The sequence below is a fragment of the Simochromis diagramma genome, unplaced genomic scaffold (genome assembly GCF_900408965.1).
Source record: "Simochromis diagramma unplaced genomic scaffold, fSimDia1.1 OVJJ01000216.1, whole genome shotgun sequence".
In the NCBI taxonomy this organism is placed as follows: Eukaryota; Metazoa; Chordata; class Actinopteri; order Cichliformes; family Cichlidae; genus Simochromis; species Simochromis diagramma.
Genome location: NW_024386883.1, coordinates 10,570,225 through 10,596,019, shown reverse-complemented (window position 1 = coordinate 10,596,019; position 25,795 = coordinate 10,570,225). Strand labels below are relative to the sequence as shown.

Here is a 25,795-nt window from a genome sequence, read left to right as displayed (position 1 = left end):
GGATCTGAAAATGATGCAAAGACAGAAAGATGACACTGAAGCACCCCAACTGTGAAGTTTTGCAAAATGTCAGTTCATTTAATTCAGTTTTATTTATATAGTGACAAGTAAAACCAGCTGTCACCTCAACTGTTACCTTTTTATATAATAGGTTAAAGATCCCAATATGTTAGAGAGAAACCCTAAATATCAGTCAATACTGCTCAGATGTTGAAACACTTGGTGACAGTGGGAAGGAAAAACTCCCTTTTAACAGGAAGAAATCAAGAAGCAGATTCAGGGAGGGGTAGCCATTTGGCACGTTGGGTTGGGGATGAGGGGGAAAAGAACAGAGCAGAGGGAGACTGGAGAAAGGACAAACTATAAAAAAAGAGTTAAAAAATATTCACTAAGTGAAAAACAGATGAACGAAGAAGAAACTCTAAGCCCCCAGCAGTCTAAGTCTACGACAGCATAACTTAGGGACGATTCAGTGTCACTGGATCCAAACCCTAACTATAAGCTTTATCAAAAAGGAAAGTTTTAAGCCTTATCTTAAAAGTAAAGGAGGTGTCTGTGTCCTGAATCCAAACTGCAAGCTGATTTCACCGAAGACGGGCCTGAAAGCTGAAGGCTCTGCTGCAAACTCAACACTGAGAAACTATAGGAACCACAAGTAAGTCAGCAGTCTGAGAGCAAAGAACTTAGAACAATAAGGTACTATGAGGTTTTTAAAATATAATGATGTGTGATTATTCAAGACCTGGTAACTGAAGAGAAGGATATTAAATTAAACTTTGGTTCTGCACATTTGTTTAATATGCAAACTGAACATCAAAAATGTCTCAAAGTTTAATTAGAGTGTTCCTGGAGGTCAAGGTAATGCCATCTAGACTGGTTAGACACCATGTTTCTAAGGTTTTTAGGGCTGAGTGCAATAACCTCCGTTTTGTCTGAGTTTAGAAGCAGAAAATTAGAAGTCATACAGACATTTGTGTGTTTAAGACGTGCATGTAATTTAACTAAGCGTTGTATGTCATCTGGCAAATACGGAAAACAAACTACTGGGGGGGAATTAAAGGCAAAGAAAAGCTGCAGGTTTTGTACAGCAGTGCTGTTGCACTGGTGGACTGCAGCGGTACTGGAGCCGGCTGGGCTGAAAATCAGTGAGCTCATTCTGGCTACGCTGACAGGAGGGCGGGGCTCCCAGCATCATCACCACCGGCCATCACTTCATTGTACGGGGCTGCTGCTGATGCAGAGATCATAGCAGGCGATTGTGTTTCTCTTAGTTAGTAACGGAAGCATGCCATGGATGTGGTTTCTCACCCGTTAGGTCTTCACATTGGATGGGAATCTGTTGTGAGGTAAGGCGATGAAATCTGTCGGCAGTGTGGCTGCTGTAGTTGAGGTTTATCACCGTCTGAACTGGGAGTTCCTGAGACTAGCGGGCCTGTTGGCTTGACTCACACTGATCAGCCCAGAAGCGAAGCGAGAGATATAAACTGGTTTTGTTTTTTTAATCTCACCTCTACTGGAGCGAGGAGAGGCCACCATCGCGTTCTGTGGCATAAAACTCTAAAGCGTGTCTTATTTAGCCGGCAGCAGAGATCTAGCCTGCCTGTCGGAAGTGGCAGAGCTCGGCCTACACCAGCAAACCCTTTAAAGATGACGAGGATGGAGCCTGAGTCCGGGTTTTCCTCGCCATGCAGAGCCGGATGCTCACGCTACATCGAGCATATTTCGAGCTTTTCGTAGCCGTGATTGTTGTGCTGTGTGGATCCCAGGTGGTGTTGCTTGTGCCTCTTGGTAAAGACAGATAAGCATCCTTTTCTATAATTATTAGGCACGTGTGGTTTTTCTGGACGTGAGTTCTGTTTTTTCCCTTCTTCTTCTGCTTGACAGATCGTTACACATTGCTGGCCGTGTCGTAAAAGGAAAGGATGCTGCAGTGATGCTGCAAGAGGATGCTAGTCCACAGTGGGTTGGCAGGGCCTCCAGATTGAGGCTCAGAGTCTGTAGCCTACAACTGCCTCAGGGTGTTACACTGGCCTGATTTAACAGACATCACCCCAGCTGGGAAGGTGTTTGTCACAGTATTGTTTCATGGCCAGGGCAGATGCAGGCTAATAACTGACCACAAGTTAATTGTCTATAGATTACTTTATAAATGCAAGAGTCATCCAATACAAAACACCAATAGCAAAATGTGGCAAAAGGAGATGGCAAAAACATGAAAAAAATGAGATAAGACCTTTTTTTTTCTTTGGTTGGGCCTGTGGGCTTATTACTAATAATAATGCTTTATAAATATGTTAAATATGTTGCTGTTGTCAGAACCAGCTGAGCAGAGGTGAGGAAGTTATATATATCCCTGTATCATTAAGTCTAGAATCCTATTTTCAGTTCTTATCCATGCATCATCAAGGATTACTTTGGGTATAAAGAGGAATTTATCGTCCTGAACAACTACAAAAGCTTGCAGCTTTAACATAACAGTCAATGCTAACGCCATACTATAATTGCAAGCCATCACTACATATTACAGCCATATTGTAGATGTTATAATGTCTGTGGACATTTAGCCAGGTATACAGGAAAAATTACAAATTAAAATTTGCAATAACAACAATGCAAACCACCATCTCTGTTTTCTGTTTCAACAAATGTATTTTTCAATTTGTTAATCTTGCAAGATACACCTTATTTCCTACTCTTATTAATAAACTATTGTTTTAGAATTATATTTACTTTTTCAACTTTAATTTGTTTAAATATGAATTATTAAATAAAAAAATGAAAAGAAAACCAAGTATTTTAAACATGGAGCAGATGTACACCATAGTCATTTAGATCCATTTCCTGCACTATTTCCAGCATTAGCAGAGCTCTGCTTATACACAGGGTTGGTATTTTGACCTCAGGCAAATGGATTAGAAAGCATCTTTTGGTCAGGACTGAAATGTAATCTGAAAACAAGAAGAACAGTTCTTCTTCACTTCAGCAAAAGTGATGGCACGTTGAACCAGGTTATGTCACAGCTCTATACCAGACTGATTAAACTTAGTTTGCCCCTCGATGTTGGGGCAATACTGGCATTGGTCTGGCTAACTTTTACTGAGAGGGTTGCATAACGGGGATTAACTAAATCAAAAATAGTCCTGAAATGCAAGATTGTGTTTGCTGAAAAAAGAACATGACAGAAAGATAAAGCTGAAAGTGACAGTTGGTTGAGCAGTCAAAAACACGTGGACATAACAGTGCTAAAGAGATCAGTCTGTGCGTCTAGGTCTGGTATTAGGGAGGAGGTTGGACTTCTGCTTCACATCTGGAACACGAGCTGCCAACAGTGTTCAGTCTGTGTTTACAAAATCATATTACACATATCATATCATATCATATCATATCTGTGAGCCTTAAGTGATAACTGTTAGGTGGATTGTGACATTTATGAATCATATTGAATGACTGAACATACAGTAGGGTATTTATTCCTGTGTGCTTTGATTTGGCAGAGAATTATGTATACAAGAAACACATTGTACCTGCATGTAGACATGGTCGAGACAGTTGAATTATCAGATTCACAGTTCTCTGAACCAGAAGTTAGAGAGGAGAATGGCCAGACAGAGCTAATAACAAAGGCAACTATAGCTCAAATAAACACTTATTGCAGCCAAGGTATGCAGAAGAGCATTTCTGAACATGTAATACCTTGGACCTTGAAGCAGATGGGTTGTGGGTGCAGACGACCACACCAGGTGCTGCTTCTGTCAGCTAAGAACAGCAAACTGGGGCTACAACCCATATGTGCTCATCAAAATTGGACCATAGAAGATTGGAAATAACGTTGCCTGGTCAGATCAGTCTCGATTCCTGCTGCAACTGTCGAATGTTTGAATTTGATGTAAACAAAATAAAAGCATGCATCCATTCATCCTCAACAGTTCAGGTTGCTGCTGGTGGTGTGATGCTAATGGGATATTTTCTGCATGAAACTGTGATCCAATCTGGTACTAGCAATGTGTACCTAAAAAGTGGCTGGCATGTATGTTTTCAGTTTTGCACTACTAGTGTTCATAGTAAAGCAGTGTAAAAATCCACATCAATAGGTGGAAGGCTTGGTGGTGGCACATATTAAACAAAAGACTTCCAACCATGTGACTGTTTGGACAGGGTTAGGGAAAAAATGCTTGGCTAGGCTTTGAGAAAATCACGATATGGGGAAAATGAACCTTTTCAGAATGTTATCCACAGAATTCTCACATCTGTAAACAGCTTATAGTCCTACAAGTAGTGCTGACGCCTGTTTTCTGAAAAAGATAAGGTGTTTTACATGCCCTTACCACAAGAGTAAGTTTACATATACAGGGATTATTTCAGTCATCTTCAAGCTTGACCACTGTTTACCACATACTGTATAAATAAATGTTTGCAGAAATCAGTAGGGTCCCGTTTTGGAGTAAAAAATGTATGTAATCTCTTTATGATACATAAAATCAATGGCAGTGAATTAGCTGCCATTGATTTAAATGCATTTGGCAAAACTGTAACACACACTGCTATATGCAGAATCAGCATGTAGTCCAGGTTAACATTAAATCACTAGCAATTGTTCAAACAATGCAAAAATGCGTCCTTGTGACCATCAATCATTTCTGTGTTTTAACTCTATTTTCAGTCACACTGAAGCTGCGGCTCGTATTTCTAATGCTCCCTCTGATAGTCTGCTGGAAAATCCAGCGCTGACAGCCAAATTTAATGTCTGAGGAGTCAAAAGTGGGTCATGGTGCCAGTGTGCTTCGTGTCGTAGTATTTAATGCACACAAGCTCACATTGATACACCAACACCATTTTTCATTCTTAGCTATTTTTTTCATATTAAAAAAATCTATCCATGCTAATCAGTTACTGTGAGCATGGATGGTTTTAGTTAAGACTTACCAATCGTATCTCCCAGTCATCACAGTACTATTACTACAAAACGTGTTCCACTTACATGGCTTTGTTTTTGGTCAAACTGGTCAAACTGGTCAAACATGGTGTGTGTTTGACCAGTGGTTGTTGAAGCCTAACTTAGGGACATTTTATAATGTGAATGATGCCATCAAACTTTAAAACTCCCAGGTCATTGTCCAGCTGTGCAGTTCCTTAGAGCTTTTTCACATTTTAGCTCTCTGTTCTGTGTATGCTAATGTATTTTGTAGTGTATTGACTTCATGGCTTAGTCGTGACACTCTAATGAACTCTGTTTGAAGCTTCTGACCCCTACTATCATTGAAAAGCTCAGATAAGGTTGTTGTTCTGCTTGCTCAGCAACAAATTGCATTAACATTTAGATCAACATATTGTTTCTCAGTATTGGATTAGAAATTGGACAGTTACAATATTATTATTTTAGGTGGTCTAAAATCTGCCTCGAAATGAATACCAGAAGTCTTTAAGATGTCACATTTACCATACAGCTTCAAAAGGCAGTAGCAGTCACTCAGTACAGCTGTGACTTTTTCCTGTTTTACATGCATTTCTTAGTGAAGCTTCAAGCTCACGTGGAACTTGTTTAGGACCGAATAGCCGACAAAAATATCAACTAACTCGAAACCATAGTTGAGCATTTAGACACTAGAGATGTAGATTTTTTTCTCTCTCAGGAATTGATGAAAATTATACCAAAAGGAAAGTGGATTTTGGGCTAATAGTTATTAATGGCATTCTGGCACCTTCATTTAAAGAGCAACTAAACCTGATAGGGGGATTTATGCATAATACAGTAAAAGGAGTTTTTCTTCAGTGAGGTAATAAAAAAATAAAAAATAAAAAAGCAAATATCACCAAACACAAAAACATGTTTTAATGTAGCTTGCCACAGCGTGTCTGCTAGGTAGACATACAGTCGGTTTATTTTTCAGGGAGTGGGGAAAAAAAGCCATTACATTACAACATCTGTGACATTTTCAGGGATGGAGAAAGATGTAAGAAAGTGAGGAAAGGCGAGAAAGATTAGAGATTTTTCAAAGGTAGAGACTCCAAGGACATTTGAAAAACTGGAATTTTAAAGCTTCTTGTAATGTCCTAATTGATTCTGTAGTGTTTGGATCGAAACATAATGTTGCAAATTTCTTTTTTTTATACTGTGAAAGTCATTCCAAACAAAGTGAAGTATAAGAACTTTGTGTTTTTCAGAGGGTGTCGTTTAGAGCAGGCTGAAGTCACTAGCTTGAAAGACTGCGGTGAAGTTTCCAGTAATGCACCACTATATGCTGGATGCAGAGTGGCTGTGGTGTTCATGTTCAGTGTTAGGTTACATCTAGGATTGCAGACATCACTTTAAATTTAAGGTGATGACACTGATTAGATTCACTTGCCAAATCCTTCCTTTTGCACTAGCTTTATGCTGTCTAGGTGTTGGAAAGCAGCCACGGTAGCTCGTGTAACCTTGCTTATTTGTTTGAATTCAGTTGACTAAATCCACAAAGAGCAGAGAATCTGGTCAGCCGATGACAGCCTGTACATAACAAATCTCACAATGAAAATTACTGTGACTTATTTCTAGGTGGTTCTTTTCCCCATACACTGCTACACACAATCTTTTCACGCCTGCCAAATCTCACTTTACCCTCTGCTTGTCAGGTGTACAGTAGTACCATGACACAAAATAATTGCTTTTGCTATCTGTCTGTGAGACAAAATATTTTGGTAAGTTGGATTTCTAATCGATATTATGCATTTATGTTTATTATATCAACAATATTTAAGACCCTGTTAAAAACTTCAAAATAATCAACTGACAATAAATAAATAAATGTCCATCTTTGTTCAAGTGCAATTAAACAATTGTTGAATTAGAATTATGGACCATTTAATTGTTGGAGAAATTGCTGTTGAGTATTTTAAAGGTTTTTTTTATACTTGGTTGGCATCTCTTTGCCTGTCATCTCCACATAACTCAAGTCGATTGCTTACCATGCAGTACTGACCTATAAAGATATCCTTGTATACGGTACAAACACTGGGAACATAGACAGCAGTCCAAGAAACATGTTTTAAATATCAGCACTGAATTGAAGGTGAACGTGATTGGTCACAAATGCATAAAATAGTGGTCTTTGTGGATTAAAGAGGTATGGTCACCACATATATTTGATCTCATAGCATTAGCATCCTGGTTTGCTCACATGAGTTATACATTTTAGAGATAATGGTTAAATCTCTATAGTTAAAAATGTATTATTCAAGTGATGCTGCTGTGATGGATGCTTGATCTTCTTGATCTGCTGAGTGCTCACTAGTTCTTAGAGGAATACTGTCAACAGAGTTTGAAAGATTTGGTTCCCTAAACCCTTCTTGGCATGAAAGATGCATTTTCATTAACTTGTGTTAGTCTGTGAGTCCATAAAGTGTTACCCAGTTATGTCATTTCTTATCCAAGAGGCTGCTGTAGCTGTCGGGTTTCTTACAGTTAGTTTCGACGGCTACCAGGAAGCTTGTATAAGGTACTGATACTCTAAGATTTTCTTTTATATAGTTTCTTAGTCTTGTGTGATGTTGATTGCTAATATTGTTGTAAAGATTTTGAATGATTGTGTTGTGTGAAGTATGTTGAGTATGAATATTGCACTTTTTAAAAATATAGCAAGTTGTCATTTTTTGCAGTATTAGGGTTGAAATTTGTCTCTTTACAAAAGAGTCTTGTGTTGTCTTAGCATCCTTTATTGTTTTATTTATTTCCTCATTTGAATCTATTTAAACTTTTTATGCAAATGAAACATGAATTATTTGCTAAATGGCTTGTAACCAGTCAGCTTTGTCCAAATATAAGATATATGTTTAGAGTTTAGTGTTCTAGTGAGCTACAGTTTTTATGATGATGATCCCCAATCACAGCATTATAATTTGATCATAATATAATACTAAAATATATCTGAGAGACTAGCTTAAATTGTCCATTACTTGCCATTTAGCAGCTTCCAAAAAATCCCTTACTTTATATGCAAGGCTTCCCGCTATAAAACCCCATGTTTAAATATTAAACTGGCTCTCATTGGAAAAGAGGACAGTGCTGAGTAAGAATATTACTTGGCTGTTCCTGAGGGAAATATAGATCGCAAATGACAGCTCTGAAGGATTGTTTTGCTATTCGTTAACAAGCAAAGAAATATGAATCACAATCCTTCCCTAAAAATCTTGTTAAGAGTCACCAAAGATGCCTGATACTGAAAGTGATATATTGAAAACTAGAAGTAGAAGTCTGTAAGGTTAGAAAGTGGGTACTTGTGTTGCACTGAGCAGTGGTACCTGTAATGCCTCTGTGTGGGTGAATAATGTTCATTTGGCTAGCCAACAGATCATTTCCCTGCTGGGGAACGTAACTGCAATCAGATTGACTTAGGCTTATCGCAAATACATATCTAGCCTACTCCTTCAGAACAGTATCTGGCTTCTGTGGATGGTTTGTAGGTTAATACAGTATTAGTAGTCATGGTGAGGCGGTTGGCTTTGCATGATGATGGTCTAGTCAGTTTAACCAAAATGAAAAGAGATGACTTGTCAATGAATTATCAGCATTACTATTATTAGAGTTTTCATATATGGGTATTGCACTCATGCCACAAAGGAGAGTGTTGTACATTGTATAACAACATTATGAATATCAAAGAAACAGGAAGTGTTCCTGTAAATGTAGAGTACCTCAACTGCCTTAGTATTTTCCATATTATAAAAACTTGTGTACAATACACCAATGTAAACTTATATCAAATGTATATTTTCCAGTCAACATTTACTTTTTCTGTGTTCAAAAACACACGCGATGGGTGAAGAAACAACCCGGTTTGCCTTCGAAACAACATGAAAACTACATAAATCCTCCAAAAAGTGTTTTTCACATCACTTGTGGCTCTGGAAAAATTGTTATAGGGACTTGTTAATATGGCCAAATATTTAATTATTTCATAATAGTCGATCTAATTAATTAAATATTAAGAAAACAAATATATATATATATATATATATATACAATTGAATTGGCAGGAAAAATATTTGTTGAAATATTTCATGTTTAAGGGTGCAAATCTGGTTATACTTTCACATCATACTTAGAAATCTACTGAAGATGCAAACTCGAGTAAGCTCAAGTTTCCTCTGCAAACATTTTCAAATTCGTTCATAGATTACAGACAGTTGTTTTAAAATGGTAATGTACATGACATAACTGTCCTGCACTCTTATTGCAAATCATTTTTGAAGTTGCTACTTGTTGCTACTTCATTAGTGTTACTTTGGACAGCCTCCTGAAGTGATGCTTAATAACGTCAGCAGTACTTCTGAAAAGCCGCACTGTAAACTAACTGCAAAATAAGGAGCCCGTGCGGACTAAACGTGATGATTACTTCATCTCTAATCTGCATCGTCAAATCTGTTAAGCAATGTTATGTCATTCCACTTCAGATTATGAGGGACGTAGTCCAGTTCCTTGTGAGTCATTGTGACAATGTCTTTTTCACTTTCATATGAACATTTTGTGGGTAGTGTATTAGAGGAAAACAGTCTGCACGTCTCTACAAATGTGTTAAAACAGTGACCTTGTAACAATGTTTCCAAAGAGTTTAGAAACAGTTTAATCTATAAACCTTTGGTTGAATCTGCATAGAACAGGCAAAGTCATGAATAGTTGGTAGTCATATTTATATGTATATGTATGCCATTTAAGAAGAATTTTAGCAGCACAGCCATTACAAGAGCCTAGTAACGGCTAACCTTCATCATCCAAATCATCAAGGGACTATCTATTTCTGTGTTCTTTATAAGCTATTAAAAGTAAAGTTAAAAATTTCAGCAGAATACATTTTTACGACTAATATTAAATACAACATGTGTGTTGTACACACACTCACACGCAATACATCATACTTTGTTTTTCATAATTAACATATTTCATGTTAGCATATGCATAATACCTTAGAAAAGGCACCAAACTTGTAATCTTTAGACTGCAACTCCAGATGGTAATTTGAGTATTTATTATTTATCTATTATTTTTTTTAGACAGATTGGTCAAGGTAAAGCCTATATTTACCTTCTTGTGTAATTAATTTGATTGCCATAGGAACAATGTCTGTTTTAATCAGTAAAGCAACATATATATGAGCTAAAAGCTGTCCTTTTGGCTCATGAGTTTGCCATTTATTTTTCTCTACCACTGAGCAAGACATTGAAGCCTTACTGTACATCTTACACGCAGATGCAGTAAGTGCGGTAGGCCTGCATTACCATCTTTAGGCGACCTTAGCTTCTTGAGGTGACTGTTGTTGTGATTTGGTCCTATATAAATAATACTGAAATGAACTGAGCATTATTTTACCCCAGACTAGTGTGTGAATGTGTGAAAATAGACTGGGTTCAGTAAACTGATAGGACAAGTCTCTCATAGTCTTATTTTAGCCCAAATGTCCTATATTTGCTGCACAAGTCTATCTGTGGCTTTTAGCAGGTCGTTGGCTTTCAGATGACCTCAGGCTGTGCACAAACAGAAGTCAGATTGTGGGGCAGGAAGGATTACCACTGACTCGGCATATCCAGACAACCATCTGTTCCAAAACCACTTTGGTTTGATAATCAGCCAATACGATCAGGACAATTTCACTTCCTACTTGCTTGTTCAGGTTTTATTTACACCGCAAAATTTCTCAAATGGAAATCTCTTGCCACAGAAATTGTCATTATTGGCTTCTTTCTGTCTAGGCAAAGCTTCTTGTGACACACTGGATCTGTATGACCATAGGGATTTACCATAACATAATGCACGTGTAGGTCATCATACTGAAAGGAAAAAATTATGAGGATGTTTCCATTGTGTGCATTGTGTTTACTGCTTTTTTGTTATGTTAATGAGTGACTATAATTTCTTGCGTGACTATAACTAGGCATATAACAGTTGTAGTCAAACAAGAAATCGAATGCACATGAAAGAAGCTGACCGAGCAACAGTCACAAAGAACTACAGTTTACAGGCATAAAAAAATATTGAATATAACAGATTCTATAAGACTGAGAGCAAAATACTTTTAGGAAGTGGCATCAAACTGGTTTATGCCACAAAAAGAGGAAAAAAAAACAGGGACCAACTCCGGCTTTTCTTTCACAGGTCCCAGTTAATGGACGGGACAAGGTGTCTCACATGGTTTTGAAAGCAAAAAGGCAGGGGCTCCTGAGATAAATCTGCATAAGTGCAGAGGAAACTGCTCACAGGAGGTTTCAAACAAATAAATCAGAAAGTAACCGATGTTGCCGTTCAAGTTAATATTGTCATAATTATGAGCTTTTCCATTTAGGTAAGCCAAGTGCAAAATTCCATAAACATGAGGCTAATATTAGCCTAATCCCTAACCTTAAATGGGTTGCTGGGAGATCTGAATATTAACAAATTAGAACTAAATTCTTCAAAAAAAAACCCCTTATCTCCATTTTTTATGCCATGCTAGCAGTGTGGCTTTGAAGGATTACCATTTTAATTCCACAACTTCTCAACTGCATGTGGCCAAACTGCAAGAAAGCTGGTCTCCCCAAGGGGAGTCCTAATGAATTTAGTAGGTCCATGACTTTTTGGGTAACTGTTACTCAGAAAGTAGAGGTTGACCACTAATTACTACGCTGGTAGTTTTAAAACTGTATCAGTGGTGTCTGCATGTTGAACAGATAGCATATAGATACAGATAGATAGATACGGTAAAAAGTCCCAAGTGGTCAATCAGACTTGAAAAGCCCAACAAAACTGTAGTGTATTTATATTTTTACCATTTATACTGACGTTTAATAATTGGAGCATGTTGTCTTTTCTACCAAACTAAGGTGGTGCATGTTTTCATTTTGAGCCTGTTAACTGGCATGAGCATTTAGCCCAAATATGCACTATTCCCAAGTTTGTTACTGTATTTTTCAGTTACATATTTCAGATTACATTAGATAAGATTAGACTTCATTCATCATTTTTATATAATTACCTAAAAATGAAATAGCCTTCGTTAGCCAACAAGTTGGTGGTGGAAATTGGTTTGAGGAGCTTAGCGTTAGGGCTAGGTTTTAGCTAGGTTATAGCCTAGCATTAACACCTCCACCCTTGTCTCTCTTCCATGTGCTCTTGCGGTGTTAACAATGCATGGTTGTCCTAATCCTGGGTGAGACCAGTGTTTTTTATCTGGGCTTATACAGTGTAGCAGGACAAGCTTGCTAAAACACTGTATTTCCCCTAATCGGTGATTCCTACAGTGGTTTCATACCTTTTGGTTTGCTTGTCTGAAGTCTGACGGGGCAAAACATCAGTTTTGTTGCTATGTTTCCAGGAATTTATTATTTCAAAGTACAAGAATCTTAATCATACTCTGTTTAAAGTAAATCTGGACTTGCTTTGTCTAACTCTGTCACTCTTTTGTCTCTCCTCCTACCCCAAGCCCTTGTGTCTAATAGGAGAATGAGGAAGAGGAGGAACTGGAAACCTTGGGAGCACCTCGGAAAGCTTATATGAAGTCTCAATGAAAGCATTAGAACAGCCTCTCTAGTTCTTGAATCAATGGCTAAGAAAGGGCGTACGAAGGGCGAGAAGCCCGAAGCCCTTATTTCTGCCTTACAGGCAGCTAATGAAGATCTCAGGTCCAAGTTGACTGACATTCAGATAGAGCTGCACCAAGAAAAATGCAAGGTACTGTACTACATCTCATATACATATATATATATCTGGACTATTATCTCTTGGACCACTTTCTGTGTAAATACAGTATTTTTAAAACCTTAATAAAGTTTAAATGTTAAAATGTTCAGAACCATCACTGACAGCTTGAGAAATTTTTATAGTATGTATTTATGAAAAATAACCAAACCCTTCCTTTCGTGCTCCTCTAAAGGTGAGCAAACTGGAGCGAGACAAGGTGCAAGAGGTGAAGCGGGTGCGAGAGCAGGAGCAGCACCGTCATACTGCCATGCTAACAGAGCAGCGGGCAAAGTGGCATGAGGAAAAGCAAAAGGAGCTCCAGGCTCTCAGGGAAAACCTGACACGGCAGCACGAGCAAGAACTGGCCCGCCATGCTAAAATCAAAGACCAGGAAAACCAGAGGCTGAAAGCAGCACTGAATGCCATGCGTGATGGCAGTGGAGAGAAGGTGAGTTTAAAGATGTCCGTTAAACAGATTTTAAGATTTTCATTCCACCCTACACTTACTTGTGTTTCAGAAAAATGTAAAGATAAATAAATAAATAAATAAAACCCTTATCAACCTGGTCAACCTTTTTCTTTCTGCCTTCACTTTTTCAGGTACGCACAGCACTGACTCTTGAAGCCAAGGAGGACGCACGTCGTTTCTTTGACCAGGAGAGAGTTAAACTCCTGCAGGAGATAGCAGAGCTAAAGGCTACTAAAAAGCAGACTGACGAGGCTCTCAGCAACATGATCCAGGCTGACAAGATGAAGGCTGGGGACCTGCGGGTGGAGCACCAGCAGCACCAGGAGCAGATCTCTAAGATCAAATGGGACTGTGAGAAAGACATCCGCAGACTGGTATGAACAGTCACTGCAAATAAACACCATAAAACTAGAAACAGATTTCACATGTATCTTCAACATATGAATAATGAGCATGTCACAATTTCTGTGTCCATGAATCTGTGACCTTAGGACTCATAAATAACTACACATAAAAAATGTTAGGGAAATCTATTTATGTTTTATGTGTTTGAAAGAAAGAAAACTGATTTTTAAATCACCAAAAATCAGTGTTGGTATACTCTTTAAAATCTTTTATTGTTTGAGCTTTAGTAGACACAACTCTATAATGGATTCACTCTCTCACGAGACTTCGAGAAGTATTCAAAGAATTTTAACAGGAATCATTACTTGAATAGTTTCTCTAGCTAGCCTGTGTCTACAACAGAGTATACAGTAGTCCGCACTTTAGTGCGAGTTGAATAGAGAAGAATGGGGTAGATTTCTATCTATTTAAATGAGCTACATTTGTGTTTAATGCAACCTATGTAAGAACAAAAGAGCAGCAGGGAAAACATTTTCATTTGTAACCTGCATAACGTAGAAACCTGGTGCTGAGAGAGTTTAATTATGGACACATCTAATGCTGTAAATTTCCTTCCAAATTGCTATCAAGGCAGTCTTTGTAATTTATCGGTCAGTCGAAATGCCTAAAATTAGTTTTTATTTAGCCAATAAAAAAACCAACAACAACATGGTATTAAAATATCTGCATAAAATCTTTTCACACCTTTAAAACAAGCTTTAAAAATACTGGTCAAGCCCTGAAAATAACAAAATAATTGCAAAATAATTTGTGCAATACATCCTTTAAGTGATAGGTTGCACGACAATGCCAGATGTAGCAAACATAATACAAATTAAACGTCATATATTCAATTTTATATTACATTTATGTCATTTTAAAATTTAAGGTCAGAAGGCTCAATAAACACTGCACTTTCAAAAAATTTTCTCATAATTGCTTCATGGTTCAAGCATAACATGGTTAGGGTCAACTATTTATGGGTCTGTTGTTCCTCTCTACTTGTATAAGTCGGTCTGGTTTCTTTACAGTTGTTTGTTAGTTTTTTAGAAATACATTAAAAGAAAATACAAGAAAAACTCATATTAAACTTTCTGTTCTAACATTTAAAACCCTAATTCTGATCATAATGTCATAAAGAGTGATGGGAACAATTCGGATAGCATCGGAAATAAAACGCCTTCCTTTCAGCCATTACTTAATGATTTTTCCATTTCCTTCTCCCACACCACAGGTGGACGAAATCAAAGGTAAGGACCGCACCATTTTCGCTCTGGAAAAAGAACTGGAATCGACATCGGGTTACTTACAGAAGCTGCAGCTTCAGAAGGATGCCCTGGATGAACAGTTATTCCTTGTTAAGGAGGCTGAGTGTGGCCTGGGAAGCCCGAAAAGAGAAATCCCAGGCAGAGCTGGAGATGGTGCGGAGCACTGTGGCAGCCCAGTAAGTAGAGAAACCATCGAGAAGCAGCTCAGGGAATTAAAACAAATAATATTAAACTGCTAATTTAAAAGAAACTGTCTTACTTCTTGAATTCACTTCAATACTTTTGCTGAAGCACTTGAGTGCACTTGGTTTAGATTGTTTTAAAAGTCTAATAGTCAAAATGGAAACCATGTCATGTACACACTCAGGCATTTCTGTAAGTGCCAAACTATAAAAGACTATAAGAGAGGGGCGGTCCACACATGAATCAGCTCCAAGCTATAATTTAATTTTAATCAGTGCAAAACAAAACCACTATAAGACAGGATGGACTGTTCTGTTTTGCAGTCCATTACATCACGTATTCTTCACACTTCCCTTGTGACTTGATTGGTCAAATGATAATTGCATTTTGGATTGCATTTTGTTTGTTTCAGGACATGAGGAGAAACCAGAGGCGCATGGCTGAACTCAATGCGACTATACGCAAGCTGGAGGACCGCAACTCGCTGCTGGGGGATGAGAGGAATGAACTGGTACGATGAAATTCAAGAAACTTAATTCATTTTTAATGTTTCTGCTTTTCCTTGAAAGTTCCCAGGCTGCTGTTTCGTTGTCATCTCTTTTCTTACGGGTCTTCCTTAATCACCATTTAAATTAAATTTAGGATTTTTTTTTCCCCTCACTAGCTGAAACGTGTTCGAGAGTCAGAGAAGCAGTGTAAGCCCCTGCTGGACAAGAACAAGCTGCTGAGTAAGAGGAATGACGATTTGACCCAGACGATCCAGAAGCTGGAGGAGAAGCTGAAGAGCCTGATGAAAGAAAACCTTGAGATGGTCTGCACAAAGTATCAGTAGCATCATTCTGTATATACGCACGCTGACTTACACTTGAATAGTGTGATCTCAGTGGACACTTCTCTGTGTTTTTTGTGGATCTGCAGAAGGAGAGGATAAACTCTCATCCTCCACTGAAGAAGCTAAAGTCTCTCAATGACCTGGACCAAGCCCATGATGACCAGGAAATAGCCTTTCTCAAGCTTCAAGTCTTGGAGCAGCAAAGCATGATTGATGAACTGACAAGAGTATGTTTCTTATAGTGTTTCAGTAATTTATCAAGTAAGCCATGTTGTTGCCGTGATGCTCTGACATTTTGACACAGTCCTGATACGACACTGAATCTTTCTGCTTAGGTCAGATAGATTCAGATGAAAAGAAAGTAATCTCAGAGGATAATGAGCTATTATGACATCATGGTCAAGATGACACACACTAGGGACCTGCTCCAAACAGGACATAGTTTGCTGAAAATTGGTGTAATGCTTGTTAATCTTGTGAAAATGTATTGCCATGACTATCCTTACTAGAAAACTAGAAAATCAAGCACAGTATAGAGCATATCCCAGTTTATATGTTTGGGTTTGATAAATATGACCCATAGCAGGAATTTCAGATGAGTTTTTTGTCTACAATCATCGATTTTGATGGTATTTCAATCACACATATTCTAAAACCACATATGTGTTGTTTACATCTGTAGTACACTACTTTGCAAAAGTCTCAAGCCACCCATCATTTTGTCTTCAGGAATAGTTCTCCAGGCTTTTTGAAGGACACCCCAAATCTCTTATGGATTTGGCTGCCTTTTGTTGCTTCACCTGTTAAAATGATGCCACACTGCTGGAGTAATGTTGAGGTCCGGACTCTGGGGAAGCCAACATTTCTATCTAAATATGATTTTACTGCACTGGTAGTGTGTTTGGGATCGTCATCATGCTGAAAATAAAATGAAGCTCTTGCCAGTCTGAGCCTTTCCAGGTGGTATTGTGTGGTAAATAAAAATATGGATGATACTTTTCAAGTTATATAATTCCACCAATTTTTAATCAAAATTGATGGAATTTCTCTTTCCCTTCCTTAAGAAGGAAACAGCTGCTACTCCACTGAGACCGTCTCTGATGAGGCTTGATGGATCAACTGAAGGACTAGCTGGATCTCAGATCCGGTGTCAGGTCTTTGATGGATCTGTTTCTCAAAGGTCATGACTTTCACATATTGTTGCAGGAACCTTTTTAGCCCTCCCACTTCTTCTTTTCTCCTTCACTTGTTCAGCTGCCTAATTTCTTTCAAGGATACACGGTCGGTACACCATGCGAGATATGTTAGGTTTTTTGCTAATAGCTCTTTGAGAATCACCTTGAAACATATCAAACTGTGTTATCGTCATCATTTTTTATTATATCCAACTAAAGAAATGCATCACTGGTTTGTCCATTGAGTTAGGTGCCTTTTTTATGCTTGGATGATTCTTAGGTCAGTGTTACGTGTTTAAACAAACAAACAAAATGTTTCTCTGAAAATAATTAGCACTGGACTGAAAATAAGTTAAAAACCAGTGTGTAAACATTCAGAAACATTCCAGAAAGCCTGGAGAACTATTGCTCTAGACCACTTTTTGTTTCCTTGGAAACAAATATAAAGAATTGAGGGGTGGCTCATGACATTTGCAAACCTATAGCATTTTTGCTATGGGGTAGCTCTTGTAATTTTGCTGCTTCTATAAATTTGATCATGTAACCTAAAGAAAGAAAATCAAAGAAAGTAACTGTGTCTTTAGTCGTAGTGTTAAAGTGTGTTGTTCATCTGTCTGATTTTTTCAGGACCGAGAAAAACTCCTAAGAAAGAAACGGCATAAAAGAAGTTCAAGGCCAATAAAGGTAGGATAAATTCAATTTGTTAATGGCTGCTTAATTTAAAGTGTTTGTAGAAAGTGTGCATTAAAAAAACAGTATGGAAGTCAGTCCTGTTTGAGCGGATTGTTTCAATAAGAGTGTAAACTGTAGTTAAACAAATGAGTGAGTGCAAGGAGAAACTCGACCTGTTAATAATGCAGGAAACAAACAAAAAATTGACAGTATTTAACACAAAACATGGCTTTTTGTTAAATGTGAAGCACCAAAAGGAAAAAAAAGTGTATTGATTGCTCTATCGTGAAAGATTTTGGTATTTATTTTCTGCAGAGGCATATCGTGGTTGATACTTTCTTTGGGTATGATGAAGAGTCTATGGACTCAGAGACATCCTCAGTGGCTTCATTTCGAATGGACAGAACTCCTGCTACTCCTGAGGAAGACCTGGATGATGTATGAGCTTATATTTATCATATCCAAAAGATAGTCTAGCATTAATCTCAGTAATCTCATTTATATTCACATCAGGTTCTTCAATTGTGTTTTTACTTTTTAAACTTCTGCTATCAACATCAAATTTGTTCAGTCATACCAGCTGGGTAATGTTAGCTCATCAGATGTATCAGTATAATGATGCTGTCTCCTAGAATCATAACCTTTGATCTGTTTCCTGTGTGTATCAATCAAGAGTCTAGCCAACGAGGAGTCAGAGCTACGTTTCCGTCAGCTCACCAGGGAATACCAGGCCTTACAGCGAGCTTACGCCCTGCTGCAGGAACAGAAAGGAGGCCTACTGGATGCTGAAATCGAAGCTAAGGTACATGTATAAAGATTAATTAATTAGTTACTGCTCAGTCTGGAAACCTCTGATCTGGTCTGAAACTGTAAAGTTACAATCCCCCAAAAATTCTAATGTCCCCCCGAGGATTATTTAAGTTGGAGGTACAACACTGTTCATTCAAGGTTACATCTGTCTGCCTTAGCAGTGAGAAATTCAGTTATTGAGAATTTTATTACCGCTAGTCTGAAGTATTCATCTAAACACACGATTTATCATTTTTTGACATTTATTCTATCGTATGAGGCTGTGAAAGAGTCATTTTGAGCGTGGCCACATCATGTGGATGTCAGATGTACTTTTTAATTAGTTCAGCTGCCATCATTGATCGGGTAATGTCCCATGCTTGACCAGGACACAAAACATTATTTTAGACTTTTCAGTCGTTCTCTTTTAATGTCTGCATATAGCGACATTATGTACGTTGTATGTTGGGTTGAAATGCTGCAAAAACCCCTCAAAAAACCAAAACAACATTTGTGAGAGTTTTAGGTGTGGGTTTAAACAGATCCCATTATAGAGCCTGAGTGCAGTCAGGAGTGAACGCCAGATAAAAATTAAAGTCTTACAAGATTTGTAAAAAATTCTAATGAATATCTGTTTTGCTCCTGGTTCAGGCTCACGAACAGCTCCAAGCAGAGGTTCTCAGGTATAAAGCCAAGATAGAGGACTTGGAGAAGGAACTAACCCTGAAGGGACAGGTAGGATGCGTAAACACACGTATGAATGAAGGTGTTTGCATGTGTGCATGAAGGGATTGGAAAAAATAACCATATTTGTTTAATAAATATATGAAATGATGTGTACCTTTCCACTAATCAGGACTCCAAATGGGTTGAAGAGAAGCAGCTGTTCCTAAGAAGGAATCAGGAGTTGTTAGAAAAGGTTGGACTCACATTTTTTTCGATAATCAGTGAACAATGAAATAGTGGAAATGAAAACAGACACATTCATTCTGATCCTTTGTGGCACCCAGGTGGAAAAGTTGGAGTCAGACTGTAATCGGCTGCAGCAGGAGCTTCAAGACTCCAAAGATCAAAATGAACTGTTAGAGTTTAGGATACTGGAGCTAGAGGTACGTCACAAAGGGTTTTCTACCAAGTAAGATAAGGGTTGTCTGTGAATGTTTGCGCCTAATAATCAGGTGAGCCTAAATAACTTGTGTGTTTTTTACTGAGTTAAAAACGTTTTGCTTTCCCAAGAGCTGAGAAAAAGTGATTTTAGTGTAATTATTACACAAACAACACTCTGATGATTAAAGCAGCCACATTGGTTTTACATTTCATAGATTTTATTAAAGTGAATTAAACCACAGTGAAATATTTCATGGCAAATCAGGAGAGACTGTAGCCACTTTACAGGGGAAAAGAAGTGGTGTCTGAAATTATCGAATTTTTTCTGAAGGCTGGGGATTATATCGTTTCGTAAAAGTACAAGGTAAACTTTGAGTTGAATACAGTGAGGTTTTAAAAGAACAACACAACACAATCCCTGCTTTAACTCGAGGACTGTGGAGAAGAGCAGAATCGTTGTTTAACAGGGTGCATGCCTCGTGTCTTGGAATGGCTCCAAGAGTCTCTGATTTCCAAGCTCGATAACCAGCTGACAGCAGTTTCTGTGTTCTGGCTTCGCTCTGGTGCAGTGACTGACAGCACCTTACCAAGGCTTTAACTGCCACCTAGTGAACAAAGAGGAAAAGTTCTTGCTCGGACGTGCCGTGCACATTCACCTGATTTCACCTCTGGCAACATCAAAGTGATTCAGCCTCGGTTTAAACTAAAAACCTCCAGCGCTGCTGTCAGGTTTGGCATGCCACTAGTCAGATGACAGCGTTTGCAATGAACTTGTGAACCAAGTTAGAAACTTTGTAGCTGAACAAAGACAGTGCTGCGTACTAAAACTCAAGCATGCAAAGAGAGTCACTGATAGGGACTGATATAATCCATCATTAGAACTCCGGGTAAGACTGTCACTCGTCCTGTTTTTTTCTCTCCTGATTTAAATATTAATTTTAGGCTCCTATGATAGAGATTATGTTATAATGCTGTTATAATTCATAGGAGGCTTGCAGAAGACTTTTTGCATAATAAAAAGTGGGTTTTTTTGCTGTTTTAGGAGCGCGAGAGGAGGTCTCCTCCATTCAACCATTTGAGAATGCATCCTTTCTCTGAGGGAGTCAGTGCACTGCAGATCTACTGTATGAAGGAAGGAGTTAAGGTGCGCAGTGAGAAGGACTCTGATGCTTTATCATAGTTTATCGTTAAGTACCTAAAAACAGCAAAGATTAAATGTTAAAGGAATTTATATGTATTTACACCCTAATCAGTTTTATTGTCTTCTTTCCACAGGATGTATGCATACCAGATCTCATCAAACTGCTGGATATCCTCGGAGACAACGGGGTAAATTCATACGGAACTTAACATTTCATTTTCCGTCGCTAAAACGTTTACATTATTAAGGTTTAAATGTCTTTTTTGTGCAGAACTTAAGGAACGAGGAGCAAGTGGCTATTATTCAGGCTAGCACTGTTTTGTCACTTGCGGAAAAGGTAAGGCTGGAAGCTACATTGTGTTTAAATTAACATCAGATTGTTCTGTGGTTTAATAAATCATGTTTTGTTGCTTGTTATTTTCCAGTGGATTCAACAGATTGAGGGGACAGAGGCAGCACTGCACCAGAAGATGATGGACCTGGAGATAGAGATGGTGGGACACAACAAGGGGCAGACTTTGTTTCATGATTATCATTTGTGATATGACTGATTCTTCTGCTTAACCTTCTGCCTTTAAAACATTTAATTAACATTCCTTGGATAAAGTCACATCATACCCAAAGAGTCTCCATAACCAGTATTTGAAGCACCATGTGCCTGCTGCACATTAAGTTCTAGACTTGCACCGTGACACTTCAACAGGGAGGCGTTAAATGTTACTTAGTGGCACTGGGCTCAGTTAAAAAAAAAAGAAAAGAATAGATAGGAAAGGAAAAAAGAGAAATAATGACGATGGTTTATTGAATATTCCACGTTGTACCCAGATCCTTCCTGTAAGTTATGACTAGTAAACCAAACAAACAAAAAATCTGTCATTGATGTTGGGTTTTCTTCACAGATCCATATCCTATAGTTTCAAACAGTTAAACCACATGTTAGGATGTGGTTTAAGTTTATGTTATCACTTCTTTCTCTGCTAAACACTGGTCCTAATATGCTCCATGTGTACAGGAGATGTTTTGCAAACAGAAAGGATATCTGGAAGAGGAGCTGGACTACAGAAAACAGGCCCTGGATCAGGCATACATGGTGGGTGTGTTTTTTGTCTCTTGTACATCTGGGGCTGAGAAAACAGTGCCTCGTTTTATTTGGGGTCTAAATTTCAGTTCCCAAGGTGACACATAATCTTATGATTAGAATCATGACAGTATTGTTAGGCGTGTAGCCGTTTGAAGAAAAGTGAATAAGTTCTTACAAACTTAACTAACAACACTTTTCTACATTGCTTCTCTTCACAGCAAATCCAGGAGTTGGAAGCAACCTTATACAACGCCCTGCAGCAAGACAAGGTCTTTGATTTGCCATCATGCATTTATGCATTGCCGTACAGCCATATATTTTTACCAAAAAAAGGCTAAAGAAAACAAAAACAGTTGTAGCTTTGTTGAGTCTCACCCATCTTTTGAAATGTCACCACAGTCATCTGATACAGTGGGCGAGGTTTATCTAATTAAGATAAGAAATGCCAAATTCCTCCCAAATAATTTGGATCATCGAAGCTGTTGGCACAGCTAGTTCTTGGTAAACGAATGACTGGTGTGACATTATTAACAGAGATAAAGAAACAGAAAAGGCTTCTACAAGCCCTCAAGGATTCTTATGATTTGATAAAGCCTCAGCTGATAAAGAGCAGTAACACTGGAGGTGTAAGGAGTCTTTCAGATCAATCACAATCCAGTATTTGTGCTTCACGCCTGTCTTCTTTTCACCAGGTGATAAAGTACGGCGAGCCTCTGGATGAGCTTCAGAGGGACGAGCTGCGGACGGCGGTGGAGAAGCTGAGGAGGCAGATGCTGAGGAAGAGTCGAGAGTACGACTGCCAGATCCTCCAGGAGAGGATGGAACTTCTGCACCAGGCCCATCAGGTCTGTTGCTGTCTATAAATGTGGCTGCTGATGATACAGTAGAGCTTTGCGTGGAAGTAGGTTTGTAGGTCACATGCTTTATACTGGTATTGTTATTATTTTTTTTCCCCTCTCTAAATAATTGCAGAGAATTCGTGATCTTGAAGATAAGACAGAAATCCAGAGGAGGCAGATTAAAGACCTGGAGGAAAAGGTAGGATGTGTTTGATGGCCTAATGTGAAAACAATTGGATGCAGAAATATCTCATTTCTCATGATCAGCAGCTTGGCTTTACACTCATAAAGGAACGCTAATTGAATTTTGATAGTTTAGGAGAAAAGATAAAAAGGGAATCAGTCTCAAATCTCAAATCATGTGATATTCATAAATATGATTTCATAATTCACAATGAGCCACGCCCGCTGCACAGTGAACCTCTGTTCCTGTCCCTTCTGTGACTAACATGTCTCAAGTGTTCCTCTAATTCTCTTCTTCTCTTCCTTTGTCCCTCCTTCATCTTTCTTTCTTCCTATAGTTTCTGTTTCTGTTCTTGTTCTTTTCTCTTGCCTTTATCCTTTGGCCTTGAAGTCTTTGGCGTGTCCTGTAGCAGAGGTGAGTCCTGTTGGGCTTTCGGTAGAAAATTCAAATCACTGCCATCCCTCTTTTTGACCTTGGTTAAATATTTTACTGAGGAAAGCCATAAACCTCAAACAGTTTTACAAATTGACCACTGGGTGGCTCTGTGTCTTTCAGAATCAAGAAAAGATTTGACCCTGGTCTGCACACTCTCCCACCTTCCTTCATCTGTCATTACTTTTTCTTTGTACTCTCATCATCTTTCCACCTATGCAGTTTTGTTACAGTTTCGTGATATTTTTTTCCATGTTTTCTGTGTTTCGCTCCATGTTTACATTCCGTTTTTACCGTCTTGGTAGCAGATACCATGAGACACCTTTCTATCCATTATATATTTCTTCATTTTCAACTCTTTGGTTATTACCATTGTTTATACCTGCATTGCAGAAACCCTTTGAGGTTTGTGAATTGTTCTAGATGATTGTTTTTCACCCAGCAATTCGTGTTTTTATAGACTAAAACTAAAGTTACCAATTAATTTATTATGGCTGATGTAAAAACAATATATGGAGAAAAAAAATTCATGTTCCCATCTAGCTGAAGATAACAAGTCCAGTGTTCACTAACCTTTTTGCTCTGGTTTGTTCTCTGCTGCTCAGCTGTTTGTGCGTGGAAGGTTAGAAATTTTACAGTTGGTTTACAAGAGGTGTAAAAGCAAGGAAAAGCACTTCGACTAGAAAGAATACTGGGAAGAACACTCAACGGCCGCTTTATTAGGCACACCTCTTCAATCACTCATTAACACAAGTGACTTATCTTAAACCCGATTCTTTGATCCCCATGATAGAACAGAGAAAACCCGACTCAGGAGTGGTCAAAACATTTATAATTCTTTATTCAATCATCTTCTGGAAGAGAGAGCCCTGCACAGCCCAAAGCCAGCTGCAGAATCTCTAACATTAGAATGGTAAATGGCCTGTATTTATATATAGAAGCTAAAAATGTGTCTCATATAGGTGTTATTTTGGTACTTTACACGTCACACATAGTTTAGATACAAACAACTCCTTATATGTTACTAGTTCCAATCCCATGGCAGCAACTTATTGCATTTAGGTTTGTAGACATGTTCAAGACGGCGCGCTGACGATCAAATCAAGCATCAGGATGCTGAAAAAAGGTGATTTAAGGGACTTCGAAGCAATAGAAGACCACACTAGATGCCACTATTGTCAGCTAAGAACAGGAAACTGAGGCTACATCTTGCACGTTCTCAGCAAACGTAGACAGTAGAAGATTGCCTGATCTGACGAGACTCGATTTCTGCTGCAACATTTGGATGTCCGGGTCAAAATTTGGCGTAAACAACTTGAAACCATACCATGCTGCGTTATATCAACAGTACAGGCTGCTGCTGCTGGTGTAATGATGTGGGGGATATTTTCTTGACACTCTTTCTGATTTGTAGTACAAACTGAGGATTGTTTCAACACAACAGTCTCCCTAAATATTGCTGCTTACCATATCCATCCTTTTATGACCACAGTGCAGCACTAGAAACGCATACCTAATATAGTGGCCATTGAGTTTAGTCGTAGACTGTAAAGCAAAAACAAATAGTAGTAAAATTCTAATATTCTCATGAGAGACAGCTGAGTACAGAGATTATGATCTTTTGACATAGGGGCTACTCTACTGCTACTGACTGAGCATACCGATATCTAAAGATGATAAAAATGTGCCACATGCTGCACGTTTTGTGTGTTCTAATCTAATCTTTCATGACTTCTCTCTCTCTTTCTCTCAGGTGGTATGTCAGCTTGGGGATCTTGTTTGTGACTGCAGTGTTATTTATTTTCTGGACAAGTGTGAAACGGTGTGTGTAGCAGTGGCTGCTCGTGTCATAACATCAGTGACTGCTGTCGGTATAGCTGGATGTATTGTGTGCTGGTCGGATCACACTTCAGATTTATTATTATTATTATTATTATTAATATTGTTTTTTAACCGGGTGAGGTTGGTTCTCATCCTGCTGCCCAGGATGATATTTTTAGGACATTAAATATCTCTCCAAGCAGCTGAGAATACAGACTGCAAGGAATGGCAGGCAATTGGGAAAACAGATATAGTGCATTCAGACATGTACACACACACACACACACACATAAATAGTTTTCAGACACACATGCATTTACAGACATATGCAGTTGCAAACACATGCTTTGACAATTTAAAAACCAAAGCCTGGGATATGTTCTCTCTGCCATGCAGGGTAATAATATATCACTGACCAACATTTAGCCCCAGTGGGAATATAAACAGACAGAGAGCTCATAAACAACAAGGAAAACAAACCACAGGCCGCTCTTCTTTTTCCCCCTCTGTTTTTTTGGCGTTCAAACCTGAAAAGAAGTTCTTGAATGCAACCACCCGGTGAACTGAAGCGAGCCAACTCAGGGCCTTACGCACGCAGAGGCCATTTAAACAGTGCTGGTCTCAGGTCAGATTATAACAAGGAACTTTCGGGACCTGGTTTCTTCAACCAACTGCCCTGACATTGCTGTTCAGAGAATGGTGCTTACACACTGCTTGCACTCTCCAGAGGTCACGT

General features: G+C 38.5%; 1 protein-coding gene across 3 annotated transcripts; it reads left to right on the top strand.

The window, feature by feature from the left end:
- Window positions 1–1,212: 1,212 nt before the first annotated feature.
- On the top strand, window positions 1,213–25,795 carry jakmip2 (janus kinase and microtubule interacting protein 2). 3 transcript variants are annotated; one of them, XM_040032227.1, is made up of 24 exons: window positions 1,213–1,346; window positions 12,426–12,673; window positions 12,876–13,130; window positions 13,283–13,525; window positions 14,770–14,979; window positions 15,399–15,497; window positions 15,651–15,797; window positions 15,905–16,045; window positions 17,621–17,677; window positions 17,981–18,103; window positions 18,339–18,467; window positions 19,106–19,189; window positions 19,311–19,373; window positions 19,465–19,563; window positions 20,604–20,705; window positions 20,837–20,890; window positions 20,974–21,039; window positions 21,128–21,196; window positions 21,715–21,792; window positions 22,002–22,052; window positions 22,476–22,628; window positions 22,756–22,821; window positions 23,144–23,220; window positions 24,992–25,098. In XM_040032227.1, the coding sequence occupies exons 2-23, from the start codon at window positions 12,545–12,547 to the stop codon at window positions 23,192–23,194; spliced, it is 2,469 nt and encodes an 822-aa protein (XP_039888161.1). In that variant the 5' UTR covers window positions 1,213–1,346; window positions 12,426–12,544; the 3' UTR covers window positions 23,195–23,220; window positions 24,992–25,098. The 3 variants fall into 3 exon arrangements, with proteins under 3 accessions (XP_039888161.1, XP_039888158.1, XP_039888160.1); XM_040032224.1 differs by lacking the exon at window positions 23,144–23,220 and having other exon boundaries at window positions 24,992–25,795; XM_040032226.1 differs by lacking the exons at window positions 1,213–1,346; window positions 23,144–23,220 and adding an exon at window positions 2,813–12,120 and having other exon boundaries at window positions 12,618–12,673; window positions 24,992–25,795.

Coding starts and splice junctions, on each gene's coding strand:
- jakmip2 (XM_040032224.1), top strand. CDS start 12,545: ATGGCTAAGAAAGGGCGTACGAAGGGCGAGAAGCCCGAAGCCCTTATT. Junction 15,798..15,904: donor TGAAAGAAAACCTTGAGATG/GTCTGCACAAAG, acceptor GTGGATCTGCAG/AAGGAGAGGATAAACTCTCA. Junction 21,040..21,127: donor TTTTGTCACTTGCGGAAAAG/GTAAGGCTGGAA, acceptor GTTATTTTCCAG/TGGATTCAACAGATTGAGGG.